Genomic DNA, 27147 nt, shown 5'->3' with positions numbered 1-27147 from the left:
TGGATGTAATTCTTTTCTCCCAACACTCACACACATTACCCTACCCCATAAACTGTGTCAAATCATCTATGAAAGGCAGTCATGATTCCTTCAAGTATATGAAAGACTAATAACTCATATGCCCTGTAAACATGAATACATTATTGAGGTTTTTCTTTGGCACAAAGAAGGATAATCATTGCCTTTCAGTTGTGAAGTATTTTACTAGAAATGTGTTTATGCACAAGAACTAAATGTTTGCATGAATTAAGGTCGCATATTATCTGTCCCTACTAAAGGAAATGACTCTTTGACTACTATTGTTGCTCCTGGGGGTTATTTATCTGTACTCTGACTATTACGGAAGCCACAAATTGCTTTAATTTAACACACTTGAACCGAAGACTAGCATGACAAGGAGGCAAGGATGATCTTTCGGGTCATTTTACAAAACGGATTTTTGTCCTACATAACCAAACAGGAGGACAGTTAACTGAATGTGGAAAATTAGAGATTACAAGATTATTAAATGTGTCTGTGTCTAGCAGCAAAGACATGCCACCATCTGCATTCCTTTATCAGCATTTGTCTAATGCAACAGTTGTGTGACTGCTGCATACATACTGGGTGTCACCTAGATTTTGAAATGCAGTTAGTTGAATGTATGCACATAAATTCACAAATGACAAATAAAATCTACTTAAGCCTGTTGACCGCATTTGTTTTCCAGCCTTTTCACCTCCACTTCTGGGAGATGGTCTGAGAATAAATATGAACATTCAGAAAGTTAGATTCTGTTCTTTCACATACAATTCCTAGGCCTTAGACCATAGTTAGGTCAAATTTTCATGTGTTTTATTTTTTTATCAAAATGTGTATGTTTATCCCATTTATTTATGTAAAATATTTATACCCTCCCTTATCTCCTCAGACTCAATGACAGTAACAAAGCAGCAAAAGCTGCAAGGACACAGCTTCAGTTAAGAAAGTAAGGCAAAAAGCTAGACACCAGTTGCAGATCAGGCAGAACCATGCAAAGGCTGTTCCTGGAACCGCACCTCCCTCAGTAGAGATGAGAGGGGAAGCGGTGGGATTTGCTGCAGATGGCAGAGAGGGGGAGCCAGCCAACTTGACTCTGTGTGCCTTTGAACACAACAGCTGGGGTACTGTGGAGTAAGACAATATACAACAAGTCCAGCATCTGCTTTGTTCCATCAGGTGAGGGACAAAACAAGAAGCAGTAGAGCAAGGTGCTACATGGGGAGATACGTAATGGGGGGCAGGAATTCAGTTCTACCATGGCTCACCATCACCCTTTTTTTTTTACTAATACTTAGGCAAATTAATTAATTTGGGGGGAGGGGTGGGCAGGCCCAACCCATTTAACCACTCACCCTTTCCAACATACCCCTCACCTCTCCTTCATCATGAAGGGGACAAAACAATGAGCTGGTCTGTCCCTATGGCAGTAGCACTGTGGAAAAATATTGCTGGAATGGTACATAGTACCACTTAGGTGACCACCTTGAGGCATTTGTAGAGTGAAGGGATAATCCTCAAACCAGAAGCCTGAGGCCTCTGTGCTTCATGGACTTGGGACAGGAACCCCTTGAGGGATGCCACTATCCTTGACCCACAGGCCCCAGGGATGGAGGAAGAGAACATAGTATACCTCCCTCAAGCACAAAGGAGGCATGGCAAGGAAAAGCTTGGAGGCAGACCTGCCCTTAAAATCAGGGATACACAGACGTGGCCTAACAGTCCTGCATCCCACCAATCACTCACACTGTGTTTAGGTTTGGAATGGGCTTGGCCTGTGGGTGCCACAGATCCCCCTTTTTATCAATGTACAATAAAAGAAAGTTGGTCCTTTTATTATTCCTGGGGGGGAAAGGGGGGGGGACTCAACCCAAGATATATCTGTGAACTAAGAGGGTCAAGCTAACACTATATTATATCAAAATACACGTGGAAAAGGTTTGTGTGTGCGTGTGTGTGTATATATATATACACACACACACACACACATTTGTAAATATATAAAACCAGGGCCCCGGTCACACGGACAGGAAACTGCAGAGGAGAAGCGTGGCTGTTTGCCCTGGGGCAAACTACTGCGCAGTTACGTGATCAGACCTCCTGTGGAGGTACCGTGGAGGTACCGTGGAGGTTCCATGGCAAGGGAGAGGTGCCGATCACAGGACAAGCCGGCGCGCAACGAAGAAGCGCGCGCTGCGGCAAACTGTTTTTTATTACACACACACATTTATAAATATATAAAACCAGATGTTGTTTCCTTATATGCTTTTAGTTATACTACTAGCTTATATGTTGGGCCATAAATATAGCCATGTCAATTCTTCAAATTATTCTGGTGTCAGAGATTTCATTGGTCAGGATGTGTGTCACCTCCATCAAAGGTAATGATCAAGTAATATATATAAACAAAAAAAACCACACCCCTTTTACACATATATTTTGGATGTGTGTCAGTGTAATATAGAGAATAGTGACCACTGAGGAAGGCCCGAAGGGGCCGAAACGCGTTTGGTCCTAAGTTAAAAAGTGTTTACCCATCAAGTGTATTTGTATTAGAAAAGCTTTTAAAGTCTGAAACGTAGACTCTTTTAACCACAGTATGTTTTAACATGTGTACACCTTAATAAACATTTGTATTTTTATGTAATATAGTGTTAGCTTGACCCTTTTATTATTGAATCTGAAGATGTTGACTCTCCTAGTTCCACATAAGAATGCCAAATCCCTCTAGGCTCTTCCTGAGCTTCCTGAGCTAATTCTCAGGATGCAGCCAAGGAAAATGTGAAAGTTTAGGAAATTCGTAATCTCAAATAGGAGGGAGCTATCCAAACTGAATGAGCTTAAATTTAGGTAAGGGTTCGTTTGTATATTCTCCATCAACCCTCCCTTATGGTTTAGGGGCTAGATATAGGCTATTAAAAACCAAGTGTCCCTGACTCTAAAACATCAGTTAATGTCTGGCTCTAACACACCCGATAAACAGACCAATCGTCTGTCACTTTTGTCTCTTCTGGCTCACTTGCCTGCCTAGTCCTTGAAACAATCTTGCCGTGCTTCCATCTCACACTGCCAGCTACAGGATGCCTGGTTGCCCAGCCACAAGAGGAATAAAACCTTGTTTTCAAAACTAGATTTTTTGCAGCCCCCTCCCAACTGAAGTTTCAAATCTTTCCATTATAAAAACTGAAAAAGAATATTTGAAGAAGGAGAGCTTCTTCACCCCACCTCCAGACTTTCACATTCCTAGGTCTGTTACAGACAGGCCAGAATGGAGCGGACACAGCATTCACTACAGTTTGTATATATCAGTCTTTAGGCTAACTTTATTTTCTTAACAGCAAACTCTTCCTATTCTCTATACCACATGGCAACCATATTTGAAATTAGGTGGTGGGAGTTAAAAGTAGCTTGTATTATGATATGGGACTCACTGAACTCCTTTTGTGAGCCTCAGTGGTTCACTGGATCTCAGCATACATACATGCATACAGATTTCTTTAGAGTGAAACGGCCAATATTAGAAGTTGAATATTTATAGGCAGAACTAAATACCAGTGAGTAACATTAGTTATGTTTTGTGGCACACACTGCTGATATATATGTTTTTAATCATAAGCCCCATGACACAAACTGTCCCATTTCTTTCCTTTCTCTATAACATGCTCTCAAGACAGATGGGGAAATCTCAGTAGATGACCTCAGGGAGGCTGGGAAACAGACAATAATCTTGTTTTCAGTTGGAGATCAAAATAGCCTTTGAGGAGATGAACTCTGAGCTTTATTTTCTTACAGAGGAAATGCAATTGTTATCTTGTGTGTCTGAAAAGCACAATATCTATGTGAGGCCAAAACAACGTATACCATATACTCCAAAGATTCTTAATATATTTTGGGCACACATCATCAGGAGCCAGCAGCCTTTTAACAGCCTTGGTTTCCCAAGGTACAGTTAATGAATTTTAAGAAGCACAAAACCGCATAGTAATATTTATCTCATTAACGAGTCAAGAATTGAGCGGAGCATTCCCTGAACTCTTCCATGCACTTTGGAAAAGCACAAACCTTCAATCTGGTCCCCTGTTTGGAGCTTTCAGACTTAAAAGTCACTGACCCCTTTCTCTGCACCCGTACATAACAATGCCAGTATCAACCCACAAGCTTCTTGTGAGTGGTGATAAAGTTTTAACATTCTAAAACAATCTCTAGTAAAGACTAAAGAGAATCCAAAACAGACCAACACATTCTCAGCTGTACTGTAACATTTTAATTCACATGCTTGCAGATACAGATACAGTACAAAGTCATCAAATCCAAAGTGCTTAAACATTGCAACTAGTACCGTTCATTAATTGTTACATATAGACAAATTAAATCCTTCCCCCCCCCCTTAGAGAACAATGACTATTCCTGTTTCACTGGGTAAGCCATTATTATATTGTCTTCTGTGCTGTAAAATCCAATTTCATTAATAAGATTGGTCTTACTTAGAGGCTAGGAAAGTGTGGAGCAAAAATAATAGAATAATCTTACAGCTATATAATGAAAAGAAAATACAGGCTTGACTGAGACATCACATAAAACTAACTGTGGTTAGGATGATCGGGCTAATACTGGTTACTTTACTAACTATGGTCAGTTAGCTTATGACAAATCAGGATCTGAATCCATGGTTGGGAGTCAGTTTATTATTCACAGTCCTCACAATGCTTTCCCGTGATATACACATGTGGCCATCCTCGCTTGTTTCTCTGCACTCCGAGGATAACTGAGATGCCTGTCAAGAGCAGCTCAAAAGAGAAACCTCTTTCATCACCTCTCAATAGCATTATCCATGACTGATTAAACCAGCATTTGTTGTGGCAAATCACTATTTGAATGATCATCTGCACACCCAAACCTGGTTCCATAAGCTATAGGTAAATGATTATTTTGCAATATTGCTTCCAAGTCTCTATATTTGAGATCCAGTGTGGTGTCGTGGGTCCCCAGTTGTTGTCTCCTATTTTCTGCGACAGCTCCTTGCATCGTCTAAAAAGGAAAGCTAGGATAAACATGGGCCGAGTTCAGACTGGCAGTTTGCCCCGATATAGGCATGAGCCAGAAACGTTTCACAACCGGATTAAAAGGGACGTTCACAAAGGCACATCTGTCTGGTGTTCCCCAGCTGTACTCAACCCATCTCGTAACACTTCCCTCCCAAGTTTAAAAGATACCAGGTGAAAGTGGTATCAAACCCTGTCCATCCCACACCAACAAAGTGTGAATGCTGAAAGCCACATTTTTAAGCGCATAAGCGCATATTCTCCAGATTACCAAAAAGAAAGCCGTGCCTTACAGCTGCACCTTACAGCAAGGGTGGGCCAACAGTGTGAACGCTCCATTGTACCTCCTCCCGGTATGCTCCCACGTCAGTCGCTGCATTTTTGCCACGACTCCTTCCCGCTTCAAACTGCCAGTCTGAACTCGGCCATGGAACAGAATAGAATGCCATATGGGTGGATGCAGCGCAAGAGGAAAATCCCTGGATATTGTGGAAATGGTTCATGCTTGAGGTACTGCCTGTGTTATATTACCTTCTACATTATCACAGTAGCCCTCCATCACAAAAAGTACCATCAAATGGAAAGTATTTTATTTAATATTTAATATCAATCTTTTGGAAAACAATCCTAAGATCTGCAAGAGGTATGGTTTAGAATGATCAAACTATGATATAGCAACAGTAATATCTACTTGTAGTATTAAAACTAGATTACAAAAATATGACACCATTATGAAAAATCCTTACAGATCATGATAAAAGACAACATTGCAAGAGCTTCCTGTACCACAGAGATCTGATGGAGAAAGTCAGATAAACAGTACAATCCTCAGCAGAGTTATACTTCAGTGGACTTAGAAGGGTATAACTCTGCTTAGGGCTGGACTCTGGATAACAGAAATATGCAGCACATACAATGTGCCGTCTAAAGAAAACAAGTGGTGCCTGAATCCTCCTCATTTTAGGTTCAGCCAAGGAAACTTTTAATTATCAGGAAAATAAGAGAATGATTTATGCTAATTTAATAAAACCAGCAAAATGCAGAAACTATAAAATTAGAATGAAGTAGATATCAATGTAAAATTAACCTTTTTGTAACAACTTAAAATTTAATCATAGTGGTGTCAAACAATCAGTATTACATTCCTAACCTGCAGTGCAATCCTATGCAGAGTTACACATTTTTAGTCCACTGAAGTCAGTGGGCGTAGAAAGGTGGAACTCTGTTTAGGATTACACTGTGAATCTTCTTTACAGTATGCTTGAGATGGAAAATAACTTAGCTATATTATATTTCAAAAATTGATTAAAGAATAGGTCAAAGCTAACAAGATGATGAAAAAGAAATCATCCTGGAAGATGCAGGCAAAGTTTTTTTCCATTTTGTTTTGGGTTTCACATTTTTTTTTGTCCAAATATTCCACAGCAATACAATACACACTTGGAACTAAGTGCTCTTTCAGCATAAGGATTTTGAATCACACACGTGCAAGGTCCAATTTTGAACAAGACCATGACACACATAAAGAAAGCGCTTCCACCTTCCCTTCTGTGCAAATGTCCCCAGAGAGCTACTATTTGACTATTTCACTATTTGAGAGCCAGTTTGGTGTAGTGGTTAAGTGTGCGGACTCTAATCTGGGAGAACCGGGTTTGATTCCCCACTCCTCCACTTGCAGCTGCTGATGTGACCTTGGGTCAGTCACAGGCTCTGGCACAGCTGTCCTTGAAAAAGAACAGTTTGTGTCAGAGTTCTCTCAGCCTTACCCACCTCACTGGGTGTCTGTTGTGGGGAGGGGAAGGGAAAGGAGTTTGTAAGCCGCTCTGAGACTCCAACTGAAGGGCGGGGTATAAATCCAATCTCCTCCTCCTCCTCCTCTTAGGAGATGTATGTGTAATACTGAGGCCCTTTTAGGTCAGGAAAAGGAAAGAGACTGAAACCTCTTATTCATGCCCATCATGGTACCCATCAGGTCTATAGGTACCTGGGAAGCACAGAGTTAGCACATGTGTGATCCAAAGACTTTATGGGAGTCAGGAGGATGCTGCCATGTATGAATCAGCACTATCACAAGCAAAGATCTGTCTTGTTTTCCCCAGCAATACTGCAGACATCCTTGGGTACAAAGCACCACAGGATGAAGACCAATGTGCTAGCTCTTGTATATTTCTTTATGTTATAATTTGACTTGAGTCTATGAGACAGAAGAGGATACAAGTTGAAGCAGTAATATAATAAAAATAAATAATCTGAAAACCAGCCAAACAGTGCTGCATTTAACTGATGCTGGAACCCTTAGTAGAAGCAGTCTCAGAAATTACTAATTAAAAAGACAGCCAGAAACAGAGATAAGCTTAAAATTATTTAATTAGATGCTTCAGCTTCTGCCTTCATTAGTACTGAGCTGCTGGATTTTAAAACAATCCAAGGTAAAAATTCTGTGAATGCTGCGCATGGAAAGGATTCTCAGGAAGATGGCATCTGCTACATAAGAGATATAAGACAGCAGGGAAAGTTTAAAGAAGAATTAAAAGGCTGCAATCAATTTATTATCCTTCAACTCCAGGCCATGGAGATGTGAGTATTCAGCCTGTATACCATTAAATTCACTCTTACTTCAAGCATGGAACATTGGATGACTTTTGTTTTTGTTTTTTAATGAAGATACAGGTCAAAAAGTTAATGAACGAATAAACAGCTTTATAAAGTGTAATCTTCTGGTTAACAAATTATGTAGAATTGCACACAGACAAAGAAGAAATGGATGACTTATTTACATTCCTTGGTAGTTTTTGAACAGAGTAAGTCTCATTTTCCCTAGAAGTACTGCAGAACAGAGATGAATTTTGGAACAGTGTGCATTTATTACCACTTGAAATGGTACTAGTTATTGATGAACACTACATGCATTAATGGTAACAATGCTAATAGCAAAAAAGGTCACTTGAAATCAGTGGCACGCTGTTCTAAGTAAACACATTTAGAACTGGTGTGATAACATTTCACATGGAATTTAGTAGGGCTACTTTCCCATTAAAGCACTTTAAGTGGATTCAGAATAAGAACCAATCACTCAACAATGACTGAAATGCAGCTAGCTCTGGGGTGAAATTGTTTCTATCATTCTGTGCCAGCAGCAGTGGACAACAGTTTAAGAGGAAAAGTGAATACAGAAATTGTGAGGAAAGCAAAGTAATTACCAAACTGGAATTGGATCTAAGTTCTATTGGACCCTTAATGACCAGAAGTATTCTGAGCCTCCATTTTATGTCTCATTCGAAAGATGGATGAGTATCATTCCCAAAGTACACAAAGACTAGGCTGGCAGCATATAAAGACAAGCTCTTCAGAAAGATCAAATATGAAAAGGGAATTTCATACTTTCACATGAAAGGCCCTCTATTTATGTTATACACTTAGATGTCTGATCCATTTAATAGATATTTCATGCTGAAAGTAATAATTCAGATGTTACACTTCTTAAGTAGTGGAGAACTCCAGATATTTGACTGCTCCAGTTACTAAATTAGATACTCCATTTTCAAAAGAAGCAATGATTGCTATACTTAGAGAACTCTCTATTCCAGCAAAGATCAAGAGAGATTTTTTGCATCTATGAACTATTCCGCTTCCCTCAAAACATCTTCCTTGTGGTAAGATGATAACGTATGTTACGTAAAAGTAACATCAAACAGTAATTGAACTGACTAAGATATTACTTGACCTAGACAACCTAAACTTTGTTTGTGCTTTGTACATCAGAAAAAATTAACAGTTGATATTTCCTGAAATCAACCTTTCAATGATTTCAGCAAGCTTTGATTTTGCTTAACTTGTATCTGCATGAATATCTGTTCCTACAAGTAAACTCTATGATCTCACTGATCTTTCATGACAATGGTCATCCAACACTTGCCTCCATTATATGCCACCCTTAGGATGCATATAATACATTTTCTAGCACAGTGCTTATGTTCTCTCTCAAAGGTTTTGAGAGAATGAAATAGATTTACATTTTTCTTCACTATTTGTTCAGATCTGCTTTCCTTTACACAAACATTTTGGCTTCCTATGGGAATTTGCCTTTCTTTCTGATCAACCCAGCCCACAATCCTATGATGATGCAGCACCTAAATTATTTATTTATTTTTTCAATCTATATCTCCCTCCCTACTAGGGTTGTCAAGTGTACTTACCCTTGGCGGCAGGGGAGTCTTGCTGGGCTCTGGGAGCTCCTCTTGGATGTGCTACGTAGCTCATGGTGGGGGTGTGGCCTAGATCATCGGGGGGAACCATATGTTTCCCCCCTAACGATCTGGGCCACGCCCCCAACGTGACTGACGTGGCTGCGTCACCTCTGTTGACGCAGCTTTAGGGGGCGGAGTTCCCCCTGGGGCCCGATTCCGCTGCGGCGGAAATCAGGCCTCCAAAGCGGGGTTTTCCCCGCCCCCCGTCCCCACTTGGTAGCCCTACTCCCTACCCTGCAAGCAGGCTCAGAGAGGCTTACAACATTGATAAGACAATAAATAATAATGAATAAAAGCCTCAACAATTCAATTTAAAATATTTCTGATGGCAGCATAACAATTATTATTGTGCCTGCTGAAATAACGTCAGGGAGGGCACATTCTCATTAAGAGACCAAAGTCAGCTGATGCCAAGTTGGTATAGGCAGGTAGGGTGAATTGAGCAGATCATTAAAGCTGAGCAGAGAAGGCCAGTGTCGCTTGGACATTTGCTGCCTCAGCCAAAGGCCTGGCAGAACAGCTCAGTTTTACAGGCCCTGCAGAACTGTAATAAATCCTGCAGGACCCTAATCTCAACCAGAAGCATGTTCCACCAGGCAGGGTGGATGTCCTTCGGACTGGGGACTGCTAAACAGTGCTACTCAGAAGAGTGTAAAGCTTTTCAGGGCACATATGGGGACAAACAGACCCGTAGGTATGCTGGTCGTTGACCACATAGGGCCTTGAAAGTTAATACCATGATGTGAGCCTCTATATTAAGGGAGGCCCACATCACCCGTTGGGTTTGGCATCAGTGGCACCCCACCACAGGCTGGAAGTCAGATTCCTGATCCTTTCCCCCATGACTCAAGTACAGAATTTCCATCTTCGCTGGATTCAATTTCAGCCAACTCTGTTGCAACCAACCAGCCACAGTTTCCAGAGCTCTGGCCAGATTTTCTGGGCCGGGGTCAGGCCATCCGTCCATTCATCAGCAGATACAGCTGGGTGTCATCAGCGTACTGATGACAGCCTAGCCTGAACGTCCGGATTAGCTGGGCGAGGGGGTGCATATAGATGTTGAAGAACATCAGGGAGAGGATCACCCCTTGTGGGACGCCACATACCAATGGGTAATGTGGAGATACCCTCTCCCCAAGCGCCACCCTCCCCAAGCGCCACCCTCTAAATCAACTTCTAAGTTACTATCTGACACAGATACATGTGGTTCTTTCAGATTTGGAATCAATATCACAGGAATTTTGTACATACCACCATATCAGAAACATATCAATAATATTTGAGAGACATCAATACTACTAAGCAAAAGGGAGCTATCTGGTCAGGAATATTATAAGACAGACTTTAACAAGTGGCACTGAAATCCTAAAATAATCAGCTTAATATATGAATTTACCCAGCTCTGTATTTCACAGTAATGTCTCTTACCCCTGAAAATCATCTTCTATTCATAATTTAAATCGAGACTATTATGAGCTTATGCACCGATTTTACACCTGCTGTAAAAGACAACTGCTGTGTTGTGATGCAAGTTTGTTGATTGCTGTGTGTAATTTACAGAATAATATCCTGGTTAATGTAAATTATTACTCTAGTGATCAGTATGGCCTGGACTTCTGTGTAGACCACAAAGGTAGAGCATACTTTACACAGATTAACATTCATACAAAAACCCTCTTGCCTCATCTGAAGCAAACCAATAACCATCTGGAAAGTATATCAATAAATTTAAAATTTGATTGGTTTGTTTGCCAAGTGAAAATGAGAATTAGCATCACACGGTTGCTAGGCATTTAATTGCCTTCTCTACCTTGGTCCTAAACTACAATACACATGCAAAAAGAAAGACAGCCAGTTTAGAACTTTTGGAAAAACAACACAAAGCAAAGTTTTTCGACATTTCATAATGCCACGTAAAATTAATGACCCATTTATTTTTTTACTTGAGCTCAGGGCAGTTTAACCTGCATGAACACCATTTCTAAATCATTTGTTTCACAAGTAACCAATGCAGGTAACATGCTGGATCCAGGAGAAGGTGAGAATGGTCACAAATCCATTTCCAACTCCAGGAGAATGGATTTCTGGGGTCATAGGGCCTATGTAGAGTAACAGCCATGCAGGTTGATGGGCTGAAGTGAGGAAGGTAAGGGATGAAATCACTATATCTGCCCTGTCTGCTGATAGAAAATGTACTCACTGTGAGCCACTGACCTCCATGGCTATAAATCCTCATGGGTCTTAAAACCCAAGGGTCACTAGCAAATTCTGTAGCTGTTATTAAAGTAAGGTCTGACACATAAAAACACCCCTTTCTGCCATTATTTAATTCAGGGGGCTTAAAAGGCCCAATGAACGAACACTTTCTATTTGGCTGTGCTGACACTCCCACAGTACATCATGAAGTGCAGAAAATCATGGTGCAATGTCTTCCTCACACATTCAAAGTGAGAACAAAGTGAGTGACTTTGTTTGCCCTCTCTGACTTCATAGAGAGCAGGGGAGCACAATTGCAGGTGGGGGCTGCTTTGCCACCCCGGAAGGAAGAAGAGGCAGGGGATGCTGACGCTAGAGTCAAGGCTTCACGGTGGAGGGGTGAGGCTGACAAGGATTTAAGGTGCTTGGTGCTTGTGTGAGTTGGAACTCAGAAAGCGCGCTGAGGGGGCATCATGGTGGAGTGGTGGCAGTGGCGCTTGGTGGCGTTTGGTGCTGATGGTGTGGGCTGGAGCTCTGAAAGCATGCTGAGGGGGCTACACCATGGCCTATGCAGTGGCTCAACAGCAGCAACGAGAGAGAAGCCACGGCAACACAGTGGTGGCAATGGAGCCAGCACAAAGGATTTGGCCATGACCTGTTCAGAGGTGGCGTTGAAGGGGTGGTGTGGCGGTGGCCTCTTTAGGAGCCTAGCATCCAACTCACAGGCCAGGGGAGTCAAGGGTGAGTTGGGCAGTGGCACTGTGTGGGCATGGCAGCCTTTCCTGATTTAGAAAGTGTTCCCCTGACAGGACATTGAGGTCTGGGAGAGCTGGTGCTGTGGCTGGGGGCTAGCTGGTGGCCCCGTGGGCTGGCCAGTAGGGGGGCTTGGCCTGGGGGACAAGGAACCAGGTGGGTTTGGGATGACTGGCTGCAGGCCTATTCACCATGGGGCTGAGGAAGGGGCAGGGGAGCTTGATGGGCAAGCAGCCAGTGCTGAGGGCTGCCTCTGTAGACAAGGAGAAGGATGTGCAGGGCAGACAGACCATACTAGATAGATTAGAGGTGCTTGAGAAACAGGTGGGCAGGTGTGGTGATCATTGGGGAACAAGAGAGCAGCTACAAGCGTGACTCACAGAGAGGACAGGCCAAGTGTGGAGGAAGTGATGCTGGGGCAGCAGCCCACAGTGATTCTGGAGACATCAGAAGAAGTCCCTGTAGTTGAGGAGGGTAAGCGAGACTGAACACACAGGGGGAGGGGGCTGCATGGCCTTGGGGACCCTGGGGTCAGCCTACTGCCTTTGGATCCTCAGCCACCAAACAAGCACAAGGCACAGCACAGAAGCCCGTCCCTGTGCAGCATGGGGGTTGGGCATGGGGGGTGGCTCAGCCAGCACCCCAGGTAGAGTGGGGGAGCGTTTCATCACTGCCACCCCAGCCACAGGTGGTCCCATGGGGAGGTTGGGGGTGCTCTGGCCCATGAGGGATCACAAACAAAGGGGATCATCTTTCCTCAATGTTAGGGGATCATCTTTCCTCAATGTCATGGAACAAGATATGTAGAGGGGAATATGTTGATGTTTTCACCCTTCTAGTCAGGGAGGTGGAAAAGAAGAATAAAGAAGGTCCTGAGAGGAACAAGGAACTGCTGAGAAGGCAAAGGGTGAATAGGACGTGGGCTAATTGGTTGCTGGGGTTCTTAATTTACACTGGCATAGTAGTCATTCCCAGCCTTGGCAGGCACTGTCCTTGTTTCAGTATATGGTCATAGTCTACTGGAGGTATTCAGATTATGCAGGCCTGGCGTGGCTCCAATATGATAAGGCTTTTTGGATGCAGCTGCCATAAACTCTTCCTTGCTCTCAGAACAGATACATCCGCGATTGTGGATGCAGGTTATGTTGCCAGAAAGACCCGATGGGGGTGATTAGTCTGACAGAGGACATATTGTGCACTAGTTCCCAGGCAGTGTAGGCACCTGCACCCAGGCAGGGCAGGCTGTTCAACAGTGCCTGTTTTACTGGGAGTTTAGCTCCCAAGGGGCATGTAGTCATAGAGCCTGCAAGTTCCAACATGAATGCCCCCTGTGTTTAGGCATCTGCGGCATGCCCTAGGGCAAAACCCCAGACAGGGTTCAGGAAGCAATGGGGGGGAGCGACCCGACGGCGGCGGGGGGGGGCTAACTCACCTCCTGAAAAAGGGTCCCAGCTCAATTAAGTTGAAGGAGTTCAAGCCCTGATTATGTTTTTATCTTAAGCAGGATGACCGTCCGTTTGTATTTGTTGGATGGTTTCACTTATGGTTTCTACATCCCATGTCAGGACTCGAGAAAGCCCTATTGGGCCAAAAACTTGTGGTTGGTCAGGGGTTTAAGTAGGTAGTCAGGGAAAAGATTGAAAAGGAATGTAGGGAAGGGAGAGTTTGGAGGCCCTTCCTTTCATCACCAATGCCTAAACTATGCATATCCATGCTGGGGGTGGTGACTAAGAAGGTTGGGGCGATGGGGCTTGAGGTGGCCTGGCCTCATCCTGCTGCTGCTTGAGGGGAGATGGGATCATCGACCTCATGTACTGGTGAACCACTTGAGTGGAAACAATCTTGGCCTTATGAAAGGGCAGGCCTTGGTGATTCAGAAGAAGGCTGACCTGGAGCTCATCAGGAGCAGGTTGCCTGGTGTGCAGATCGAGTGGTTAGAGAGAGCCACTCCTCCACATGCAGCTGCTAATGTGAGCTTGGGTCAGTTAAAGGTTCTTTCAGAGCTGTTCTCTCAGGAGCAGTTCTCAAAAGAGCTCTCTCAGCCCCACTACCTCACAGGGTGTCTGCTGTGGGGAGGGGAAGGGAAAGGAAAGGAGACTGTAAGCCGCTCTGAGCTTCCTTTGTGTATTGGGGCATAAATCCAATCTCTCTTCCTCTTCTTCTATATTGCCATGCCATGAGAGGTGCTGAATTGATCGACCTGTACAGGGGTGAGGGGGTACATCTTTCCGGCAAAAAGGGCAATTATATGTTTTTGGAGGATTTGCAGCAAGGGCTGTGGGCAGCTTTAGATTACCCAGTGGGTGCAAGGTCCTAAGCAGAGGCTTGTGCCCTGGCAGTGGCAGGTTAGTGCAGGAAAAAGGGGGAAACAAATTTGGTGAGCACCATATGGCACCTTCCCAGTTTGGGGGTCAAGGGGTCCGTCAGGCTCACCCTTCAGGCTTAGCGGCCAAGGGCTGGGAATGAGGACTGCCTTTGGGACTGCCCTGGCTAGGCTCCTCCCCTCTAGATTTCATGGCTTGGGGTAGTTCCAGGACAGCACCCTGTTTGCTATGAGGAATGGCTTGCACCCAGACAAAGGGGACTCACCCAACATATGGAAAGGAGGTAGTCAGGGGTTACCCTTGGCCTTAGCTTATTTCTGCACTGGGGGGACTGGCCTTACCACAAATTGTGTAAATGGTTAATAAAGTGGTCCTGAGTGAAACCTAATCTAGCGTCTGTCTCTTTCTTCCAATGGGGGTGGGCAACTTGCCTCTGTCAGACCAAGGAGCCTTAATGGCGATTGTGGATGGGGGCTGAGCTGGAAGGGACCTCAAGGGCCATTCCTGACCCAAAGTGGTGATCAACATTACCCTGGACATGCAAGAGAGGGCTACAAGAGCCAAGCACTGGTTCATACCTTCCTGCCCTCCTTCTCATGATCTGCCTAAATTCACAGAATCTGCACTGCTGTCAGATGGCCATCTAGCTGCTTCTTAGAAACCTCCAAAGATGGGGAGCCCCCACTTCCCAAGGAAGACTGTTTCACTGAGGAACTGCCCTGTCAGGAAGTTCTTCCTAATGTTTAGCTTTCTTTTGATTTAATTTCAAATCACTGGTTCTGGTCCAACCGAAAACAACTTCGCTCCATCCTCTAAATGACAGCTGTTCAAATACTTGAGGATGGCTATCATACCATCCTCAATCGCCTCCTCTCTAGGCTAAACATACCCAGCTCTTTCAACCTTTTTAGCTACTGTATCACACAGCTGACTCATGTTTAATGTATGGTCTACTAAGGCTCCTAGATCCTTTTTCAGGTATCACTGCCAAGACAAGTCTCTTCCATCCTATAATTATGCATACGATTTTTCCTATTTAAATGCTGAACTTTACATTTATCTCTGCTGAAATACATTTTGTTAGTTTTAGCCCAGTTTTCTAGACTGTCAAGATCATCCTGTATCTTGATTCTCTCATCTACTTATTTGCTACTCCTCCCAATTTAGTATTATCTGCGTCTTTAATGAGCATCCCCTCTTTTCCTTCCTCCAAGTCATTTATAAAGACGTTGAATAACACAGGGTCCAGGACAGATCCCTGAGGCACTCCACTTGCCACTCCTCTTCAAGAGGATAAGGAACCATTAACAAGCAGTTTTGGGTGTAATCTGTCAACCAGTTACAGATCTACCTAATAGCAATAGGATCCAAACCACATTTTACCACGTGCTGAACAAACAGAGCTGACATTTTGGTTGTTGCAGGCCCTGATCCCAGAGTCTGTTAAGAAGGGCATTGCCATGGGTCAAAAGTTGTTTAAGGTTAGGAGGCTGTCTGTGGGCAAGAAAAGGTTTGTCTTCCAGCATCTCTGGCCAGAGGCCTGCAACAAACCACTCTGTACCCATATTCACTCTGACAACATAATCACTGGACCTAACAACACTAGCCATACCATGTCAAGTTCATTCACTTGTTCATCTTCCTACTTTATGGCTGCGATCACTCACACTAAATAACACAGCAAAATCCAGTTGGAAAGTGCACTGAAAATGGATTGACAGTGGATTATTTAGTGTGCGTGATTGCAGCATATGTTGTTGTTGTTCAGTTGCACAGTCGAGTCCGACCCTTCGCGACTCCATGGACCACATCACGCCAGGCCCTCCTGTCTTGTGTCGTGCTCCAGAGTTTGCTTAATTTCATGTTCATTGCATTGATAACACTGTCTAACCATCTCATCCTTTGCCATTCCCTTCTTCTTTGACCTTCAATCTTTCCCAGCATCAGGGTCTTCTCCAGTGAGTGTTCCCTTCTCATTTGGTGGCCAAAGTATTTCAGCTTCAGCTTCAGTATCTGGACTTCCAGTGATCAGTTAGGGTTGATTTCTTTTAGGATCACAGCATATATATACTATCAAATGTCAGCAATGCCCTTCCACTCTCTACATTGGACAAACAGGACAGTCCCGACGCAAAAGAATAAAGACATAAATCTGACATTAAAAGTCAGAATGCTCAAAAATGTTTGGGAGAACATTTTAATCTTCCAGGTCATCCCATTGCTGCTCTAAGAGTGATAGTCCTCAAACAGGAAAGCTTCATAGGAAGATCAGAATGCAAGACGGCTGAGCTTGACTTCATTTATAGGTTCAGAACAATGGACACCCCTCCCAGATGAATAGTGACATAGGATTCTTATCTCACTACAAATGCTAATTTTCTGCCCTCAAGTTTTTTTTCTCTGTTGAACCTGATTACAATATGCATTGCATCTCTGCATCCTGAGTTCCTTTTTGCCAACATCCCTCCCACCCTCTGACTGGGACTCAAGAACACCAATCCAGCTCACTTCTGATGAAGAGAGTTTTGACTCCTGAAAGCTTATAGCCCAAAGACCGTATTGGCCTCTAAGGTGTTACTGGACTCGAATCTAGCTACTCTGCAGTAATTCACAATCTTTGGGCTGAGTCATGTGTCCCAGAGGAAGATGGACTCTGCTGCTGACCCAGTGATGGGTGGTGCACATATTGTTTCTGATAGTTTGGAATTGCTGTTTTTATGACACAGTTCAGAAGAAAACTAAACTAACAAGTGTCTAAATCCATAGTAAATTGGTAATATAATGAAAGCAAAGTGGTTGAACAAAATGTATGTAAAATGCAAAAAAGGAGGAGGTTACTGGACTTTTTCATCACTCAGAAGGCAGTTTTTGCCCTGAGGATGTTCACAGGTTTGCAGTATCTAGCAGCAAACTTTCAGGTTGCTGTCTTGGGAAGGGAGGCCAGAATAGCCACTGTCATGCATATTGTCTGGGGCCCTTTGGATCCCCACCATAGTCTTAACTTTTATTGGATCCCAATTTTATTTTATTAGGTTCCCAGCCATTATCAAAGAAACGATTGAATCATAAAAATAGGTTCCCAAACGAAAAGGACAACATAATAAACCAGTGTGTCCGTGATCCCAAGACAACAGAAAAACTAGATGTTGCAGATGAAATACAGCTAGGTAAAATTACCTTACAGTGCCCTTCTGTTATTGTTTTGCAAGCCATCCTCAGCTGCTCTGTAGAGAGGCAGCCCCACAGCTGTGCTGTAATGTTTTATTAATTCAAGGCTAAATTGCAAAAGATGCTATCGGAGGTAAATTCTTTGTAACAGTGTGTTGCATTATGCATTTGTGCAATTGACTTAAAACTCCAATATAATCCTCACTTTGTTTCACGCACATGCCACCACCATAAATCCTGAGTATTCGATGCTGACTAAATTCCCATTGAACTTAATACCATTATTTTAGTGGGGCAACTGACAAATTACAGATCATTCTTACCAAAATTTTCAATGGCTTGATTATTTTCAACTGCTGCAAGCTTATCTTATACTTCTCTCAATTCTGAAGCAAGTTTAGGTCACTACAAACTGAGACAATAGAACACTTCCATTTTTGTAAATGATGCAGAAAGGATTGCCCTTTATCTATTCAAAGGACATCTTTAGATACAGTGTAGGAAATGGAAGATGTTACTGACAAAACATTTCTCTACAGATAGGGACCCAATCATGATGCATTTCTGCAGAGCAACAGATGACTATATATGTTCCCAGCTATGATTCAGAGTCCTGTCTGTGGCACCATTTTAGTCTCTTTGGATCACTTATGCCACAGCTAGTCTTGAAAGAGCATGGCACCATATGTTACGAGTGCAAAGAGTGCATCTATTTTTCGCATCATCCGGTGCCAAGAGGTTTAAGTCGAGAAACACTGTAAAAACAACTAATAGTGGGAGATCATGTGCCTAATTCAAGACTGCATTCTCTGTTCACCTATCCAAGTATAGCCTTCTGAACAACAGAAGCAAAGACTCTGGAGGAGCCTTATTAAAAGATAGCCAAAAGTTCTGTTTGCCCCTTGGCATTATTTCAAAGATGTGGAGCAAGGTGAAATTGATATAATTAGTTAGAAGCTGCCAGTTCATTTAATATGAGCCTGCAATTAGAAATGCACATGCAAGGGAGCGATTTCTAATTACAAGGCCCAGTCTCCAGTTCTGCACCTGGATAACCAGCTTTTAAATGACAGCACGGCAGCTGAGTTTGCCACCTCGTGTCAAGAAGTTCAGGTATGATTAGGATCCCTGTTGCACACAGCATCCATTACCATAGCTCAGAAGTGTATCACAAAAGGAATATGTCATTGAAACCATACTCAGTGCATTTCCCCCCCTGTATAACAAACTGAACTTAATTGGCCAGCAGTGCAATCTTTAGAAGAATTACACCTTTCTACGTCAATTGAAATCAATGGACTCAGAAAGGTGTAACTCTGTTTAGGACTGCACTGTAGTTCATATTAAAAAGCTAAGAGGTTTTCATTTTCCCCCTACCTCCTCATTCTCGACTAATAAGCATATGGGAGAGATATCCCACTTTCTGTGCATGAATATTGTAATTGTTGCCTAGGGGTGTCCCAACCAGTCCCTTTCTTCTTGTGTTCCCCTCTCCACATTTCTACCTTGTGTTCTCAGGCATCCACAGAAAACACAGGGATGATCTGATATGCATGGATTCCTGTACAACTTCTACAACACGTGCATTTTTTAAAAAACGATGAACAGCCTAGCACAAATGAGTGCACACAACAGTGAGGGTCCAGCACATATATTCTGGTTTTCTACATGCACAATATCATGTTAGTTTTGCATAATCTATACCCCAAAGGCTGTGGACATCAGTGGTGAAATCAACACACTTCTTTATCCCCTTAAGTGAATTGACAGTACAGATTGGAAGGCTGGGGGGGAGGGAGAGACTCACACTTTACCTGAGGACTTTTTCCCATTTCCCCCTATATATAATAAAATGTAAGCCAAAATAAGTCAGTGAGAAAGTCTGAAATGTTACCTTTTTCACAGTGACTTCCTGTGAATCCTGAAGGGCAAGCACACTTATTAGGCGCTACACATGTCCCGCCATATCTGCATCCTTCTTCACAAAATGCTGGAAAATAAAACATTTATATCATATAGATCTATAGATATACTTCTGATATTTCCATACCCTTGTGAAAAAATACTGGAGAAAGGAAACAAATCTCTTATGTCCACAGAGCAGAAAGATGAGCATATCCAGATAACTGCTACAGGGATAGAAACAAGGCAAAATGTCAACAACATATTTAATCATCATTAGGTATCATTGCACCTGGCTACTCTTCCAAACTTTCAGAGGATCACAGAGTATTTATTGCATTTATAATTCAAGGTGATTAATATCTGTCCAGGCCTTGAAACCCAGAGAAATTATTGGCTGAATTGTTCTGACATCAGTACCTCATTTTGATGATGTAGGAACAGGCAGTTCCTACAATTGAAATATTTGAATTTTTTCAGGTAGCAATTAATTTGTAGATATTTCCAAGTAAATTATGCAGTCATGGACCACAATCTAAAAACTGCCAGGCTCATATACAACTTTTGACTATTATTTCAAACTCTAGCTTAGCCACAATGTTTGAGAATCTACTTTTCAAATTCTAGAAGAGATCTAAAACTATTTCCAAAATGGAACTGGTGTGGAGCTGAAGCCCTGGGGCCTTACCTGGAGCCCCTGCTAACATCTCAGAAGGACTGGACCACTCTATGAAAGTGTGACTCATGATATAAAACACCATTTATTACGATATATAGATATCCCACCACATTTGCAGCCTTCTTCACACACAAAAATGCTTAAAATACAATAATATTAGCAGTAGAAAGGAGTAAGAGTACAGTAGCAACTTAAAGACTGGCAGGGTATGAGTTTTCATGCTTCACAGCTCACTTCTTCAGATACAGCTAGAATGTGAGTCCATCTGTCCTTATATCTTGGAGAGTACAGTGATTTCAGATGCTGAATGACAATAACAGGCAAATGACAATAGCAGGCGTGATGAGATTAGGTGTGATATGCAGAGGGGTAGTAGGCATGGAGAAAGCAGCATTAGTAATAAGACAGGAAACCTTGGTCTCAAGCGAGTCCAGGAGGATGCGTTGTCTTGAGCTTCATTATCAGTTGCAATTCAGCAGTCTCTTTCTAGTCTCCCTTTGAAATTACTTTGTAAGAGAACTGCTACTCTTAGGTCAGCAACTAAATGTCATGGAAGGTTAGAATGTTCCACCAGTGTTTTTTGAATGTTGTAGTTTCTAATGTCAGACTTATGTCCATTTATTCTTTGTCATAGGGGCTGGCCTGTTTGTCCAATGTAGATGGTGGAAGGGCACTTGCTAACATGTGATGGCATAAATTATTTTTATTTATTTATCTTTACATTTATATCCCGCCCTCCCCGAAGGCTCAGGGCGGATCACAAGGGGCATAAATGCTTGGTTAAAACAATGAACAATATAAAACAATACAAAATACAATATGCATAATACACTAAAAAAATGTCGGTGCTCCAGAATTACTTAACCATAGATTTCAAGATGGGGTTCTGGAGGTTTTATACCAAAACAACAATGTGCGTCCCAACTACACTGTCATCTGCCAAGGAATGTCTCACACCCCCAATAATACCCACTCCACCAATGGTCAAAGTACGGAGATGAGGGGCGGTGATGGAATAGTGGTGGTGGCGGCTCCTACTCAAAAGCCTGGCAGAAGAGCTCCGTTTTACAGGCCCTGCAGAACTGCACTAGGTCTCGCAGGACGGCCCGGATCTCCTCTGGGAGCTCATTCCACCAGGTAGGAGCCACCACCGAAAACGCCCTGGCCCTGGTGACAGCGAATTTGATGTTTCTGGGGCCTGGAATATCCAGGAGATCTTGATTCCCTGACTGTAGTGCCCTTGGGGGAACATGTGGATGAGCAGGAGTATGAATCTGAAACGGTATGGCTGATGTTGCTGGGTCCAGTGATGGTGTTGCTAGGATCCACTAGGAGGCATAGCCTCTATGACCTGTAGTTGGCCCTCAAGAGGAACTGGTTGGCCATTGTGTGAGACAGGATGCTGGACTAGATGGATGATTAGTCTGATCCAGCAGGGTTCTTTTTATGTTCTTTGTGAAGAAATGCATTTTTTTCTTTGGAGGTTTGAACTGAACAAAACCTTCACGCTGAGATTTAAAAGTTTTTCTCTCTGGGCACGGAACAGACAGGAAGGGGGAAGTCAGTTCAATTGCTTTCCAAACTCACTGATGCAATGAACGTTAAATTGAGCAAAGTCCAGAGGACAGTGGAAGACAGGAGGGTCTGGTGTGATGTGTTCCATGGAGTCGCGAAGAGTTGGACTCGACTGTGCGACTGAACAACAACAATAGTTCTAGCTAGAGACAGTGGGATGGTCCAGCCCCCCCCCCCCAGCAGGAAACAGAGATATGGAGGAATTTAGAAAGACTTCAGGAAGTAATTCCTGGAGATTTCAGAAAAAGTTTCTTTGACCTGGCCTGACCTGGTCAGTGGGTGGGGAAAGAGAGATGATCAAACTTCTGGGAAGGGCTTTGGGGTGCTGATTCCATTGAAGGAGAAAGAACTCTTAACTGAGGTCTGGAGGAGGCAGTCATTGCCATGTGCTGGCTTGCACACCTGAAGGAGGCTTGAAGGTAATGGAACTCCTGTAAACATCAAGTACTTTCCAAGCTAAGGAGCCTGCCTTATATTTAACAACTAATAGGGCATATATAGAGGGAGAGACAGAGGAAATGTGTTTTACCTTTTTCTTTTGAATCCTCTGCTCAATCTGGTGCTGTGCTAAAAGTATGCTTGTGAACATTTTCTTTTTAATAAATGCTTTATAACTTTGGATCCTGGTAGTGGTTCTCTGTGCCACATAGACCTCCACCATCTTGGACATGCTATTTTAAAAAGGGGCACCAGGAAGGCAGTCAGTTAGCAAGTGGCTACTCCCCTAGTGGGGAACAAGGCTGTCCCACAGTAACCAGACTCTGGGTAATGGGAGACACAGAACCAAGGCCTCAGAATTTGGAAGGGAAGCTAGGAGTCCTGACCCTCCCAGTGGGCAATTCCTACAAAGGTCAGGTGGCAGCGATGGTTGAACAGAGAGAGAGAAAAACCCCTCCAGGTGTTGGGAAAATCCAAAAGGGCAGGATGGAACAGGGTCTCCGGGTGAGAGCAGGACTGTTCCACCAGTCTTAATAACAACAACAACAACAACAACTAATGCTGATGATAATTTAATGGAATCTGGGGAGGGAAATAGAAAGCAGAACAATTCCATCAAGAGAACTTTCTGAAATAAATTCTTCAATTGTTCGTATAAAAGGTACTAGCAGAGTAAGGCCTGCTAAAATAATGTTTGGCATGATTGTCATTTCCCCACTGTGGATTTCCAGCAATGACATACAAGTAATGGAATCATATAAAATGGATGGATGGATGGATGGGTCACAGTTCCCGTATAACACCATTACTCAAAAGTTACTGACCAGCAGGAAATCTAGCCACTAGGTTTTAGTCATGCTTCAAAATATATTATCAGACTATAACAGGAGAATATTAAATGAAGAATTAAAGCCATGGATTTATTCTTTACACCTTTCTTTATATCAAGGATGCCACTGGAAATTTTGTGAATGATTTTGATTCACCCAGAGCCATGCACTTCCATATGGAATATAAACTATTTCCTGTGTACTGCAGTTCTCAAGGCACCCAGTGGGTTACAAACGAGAAACTGCAATTAATATTTAAAGAGTAACTTCTGCACTGGAGTTAATAGCAGAGCCACCAAACCATCGTGCAAGCTGCAATCACAGATGGAGCTGGCAAAGAAACACTGCTGCAAATGATATAGAAAGGGGCTTCAAGTGCCATGAAAGCAAAGAGGTGCTTCAGATTTATTATGTAATGCATTTAACAATCACAACAGAGCATGCAAAATATCAACCATTAAGATTTTAATTGCAATCGAATTGTAACTGCTCACAGGTGAGCAGAGAAAATAATATTACCAGGCTCCTCCTTAATTGGACGGTTTAACTGATCTGTGCTGTTCAAGTGTTATACCTTTTAGGCTTCCTATGGGAATGACTAGCAAAGGTATTGGAGCCATTTTAGCTGCTATTGTCTACTGAAAAAAATATAACATAAATGGCAGAACCATTAGTGTCCCTCCACTGCCCTATAGCGGCAAGACAATGGATCAGTTGGCATGGCAACAGATAGTGTCAAGTTACAACAACTAAAGAGAGTGAAGTAGTGCCAGAGGTAGCCATCTTACATTTACTCATCATGATCATTCTGTCATCAGCAAGCTAAATTCTTTTCATCTGACACCATGGTAGCATTTTAAGAAAGTCATACCAGTAAACAAGTCCCAGCTAAGAGAAAGGGCAGCAGCTTTCTAAAAGGCAGACATCTTTAGCCATGGTAGGAATAGCCAATATAGGCAAGGTTTTTCATGCAATGTTTCAAGGCACTTTTCCATCCACAAAGCATACTTTTAGGTTATATTTGGCCTCAAGGTGCTCATGAAGAGACTCCATTAACTGATAAAATTATCAAATGGCAGAGGAAAGCAAGGCCTTTGCCTTCCTTAGTCTTTCCTGTATTTCATCTGTTTGTAACACAACAGCTTCTATGAACATTGTAATAATGAGATTCACATCTATTTATTTACATTATTCAGGATAAAATAGTGTAGCACTTACCTGTAACTGTTGTTCATCAAGTTGACTTCTGTTCAGACATTCATTGGAACTAGGCATGCACATGCCAGCCACTTGGAAGATTTTAGCTTATTTTCTTGCCTGGAGATAGAGCAGTGGAGCTCCTTTCCTCCGGCCATTTTTCCACTCGGTCACATGCTCCAGGGGGAGGTGCTCTCTCCATTCTCTTGAGGTGCTGCAATGAGTCTCCAACAAAGCACAGATAAGAAGAAAGCTCACAGCAGGACCGGAGGGAGGGAATGTGTGTCTGCACAGAAGACAACTCAATGAACAACAGTTAAAGGTAAGTGCAACACTGTTTTCATCATTGTTGTTCTGTGCAGTCCCACATTGGAAGACTAGCAAGCTACCTTACCAGGAGGTGAGCGTCTCATTGAGAGAGAGAGAATGTAGAACTGCTGTCCCCACTGAAGTCTACCTTCTTGTATTGATGTTCAAAAAGTAACATTTGATGGATATATCAGCAGATGACCAAATCTCAGTCAGCGGGATGCCTTGTGAAAAGTGTCGGAAGCGGCCTGTGCTCCAGTGGAATGTGCTTAAACTTGGAGAGGAATTGAGAGCCCTGTGTGATCATAGGGCAATCTGATGGCTGAGACAATCCATCTAGACAGTGATGAGGCTGCTCTCCCCTTTGAGGGGCCCACAAAACAGACAAATAGCTGTGGAACCTTCCTAAACTGGCGAGTCCTCCTCAAGTAAAATAATAAAGCCCATCTGACATCTAATATGTGTAAGGCTCTTTTTGCTCTAGAGGATGGGGGGGGGAAGCAGGAAAAATACAGGGAGTGAAATATCTTGCCCCAGGTGGACTTTAGATACTACCTTAGGGAGGACACATACAGTGAGCCTTAATACCACCATCTGATTATGGAACTTAATGAAGGGGTGGTCTGCCCTGTGAGCTGCTAGTTTTCCCACCCATCTAGTGGGCATGATGGCTACTAGGAAAGCCACCTTGAAAGAAAGTATATCCAACAAACATGTAGCCCAGGGTTTGAAGGGAGCTAGGGACAGTGACCACTGGGGAATGTTGGGTGTCATTGGAGGGTAGAGGTTATTCAAACCATTAAGGAACATCCTGGGGGAGTAGTGTGAAAAACTGATTTTCCTTTAACCCAGCAGCAAGAGGCAGAAATGGCCACCAAATGAACCTTGATGTCAGAGACTGCCGAACCCTCCAAGGGCAGGGAGATCCCTTTAGACAGAGCTGAAGAAGAAAAACTTCTCCACTTATCATAAGAAAGTCTGGTCGATAACCTATGATCATTCATGAGTACATTAGCAACTAGCCCCAAAAAGGTTATTGTTCCCAGGCCATGTGCCATGAGATCAGGTGAGGATGCTTGACCTCATGATAATTAATCAAATAAGAGAGAATCACGGAAAAATGGGTCATGAACCAGAAAATAATACCGTGATATAATTACCATGATAACATATTTTGAACAATGTTTTATGCAAAATACCTTTATAACAAAAAATTATTACGTGTCTTTACAAAAAAATAACTGTTATGAACAATGTTTTATGCAAAATACCTTTATCACAAAAATTATTACGTGTCTTTAACCACCATTTACAAAAAAATAACTGTTACAATGCTATGTAACAGAACGAAGAGGGTTCTTTAGTCATTTAAATGAATGACATTATCCTATCCTGCTGCACAAAAGAATACAGTATAGTCCAATTCAATGATCAATAGACCAAATCCACTAAGTTCACCATTGTGGTACCTTTCCTTCACTGAGATGTAGACTGAAATTAAATATCTGAATTTTCCAATCGATGTAGATCATTTCAAGCCTCCTATCAATTTGGCTCCTATTGTTCAGGATGTTTAATCTGCAGAACCCTGTCACCCAGCAGCAAAGCCCAAGCAACAATGGAGTCCAGACAGGCTCCAATAAAAGAAACCTCCTGTGATGAGAACAGTTTTGGTTTTTTTTTCCAATTCAACATGAGACCTAATCCCTGACAGACAGTCATTGCAAGGGACAGTGGGCTTTGTAGGTCTCCCTCTGAAGGAGCATTAAAAAGCCAGTCATCAAGATAGGGATATACAGAACAACCCTGGGATCTTAAATGTGCCACTACCACCATCAAATATTTAATAAATACACATGGGTGTGTGTGTATGTGTGTGTGGCAAGACCGAAGGGCAGGACTGTGTATTGATAGGTAACCCCTGATATTTAAACTGTAGGTATTTCCTGTAGTCCATATGTATGGACTCATGGAAGTATGCATCCTGCAGGTTTAAGACTGTGAGCCAATCATTCAATTTGAGAAACTGCAACATTGACAGCAAGGAAGCCATCCGGAACTTGTTAACATTAAGGAAAATATTCAGACATCTGAGATCCAAGATCGGTCAGAATCCACCATCTTTTTATTAGCTAGAAAAGAGTAATAACTGTAAGGGCTATCTGAAGAGGATAAGCTCTGAGCTGCACCCTTTTCTAATAAAACTTGTAACTCAGAACCCTACTCTGGGAACACATTGTCTATAGCAGCAGGTGTTGCCTGTAGAGGAGGTAACTCTAAAAACTCAAGATGATAGCCATTATTGGTAATGGACAGCACCCACAAATCTGAGGAGATTAAGTGCCACTTCGGCAGAAAGTTAGGTAACCTGTTCGGAAAACTAGAATGGAAAGAGCTCAATGCAGGTACTAAGAAGGAAGGCTTCTGGGTTTGTGAGGACTTCTTAAAGGAGTGATTTTGTTGAGGGCC

General features: G+C 42.7%; 1 protein-coding gene across 1 annotated transcript in view; it reads right to left on the bottom strand.

Annotated features, from left to right (window-relative positions):
• The window catches only part of NELL1 (neural EGFL like 1), a 759185-nt gene that overhangs the window by 113270 nt on the left and 618768 nt on the right, over positions 1–27147 (bottom strand). Inside the window, exon 15 of the mRNA XM_015417871.1 lies at positions 19643–19738. Coding sequence (XP_015273357.1) covers positions 19643–19738 — 96 coding nt within the window. The remainder of the gene's footprint in view (positions 1–19642; positions 19739–27147) is intronic.

Source organism: Gekko japonicus, unplaced genomic scaffold (assembly GCF_001447785.1).
Source record: "Gekko japonicus isolate JY-2015 unplaced genomic scaffold, Gekko_japonicus_V1.1 scaffold397, whole genome shotgun sequence".
In the NCBI taxonomy this organism is placed as follows: Eukaryota; Metazoa; Chordata; class Lepidosauria; order Squamata; family Gekkonidae; genus Gekko; species Gekko japonicus.
The sequence above is the reverse complement of the archived record's forward strand: the minus strand, read 5'-3'. Positions and strand labels throughout refer to the sequence as shown.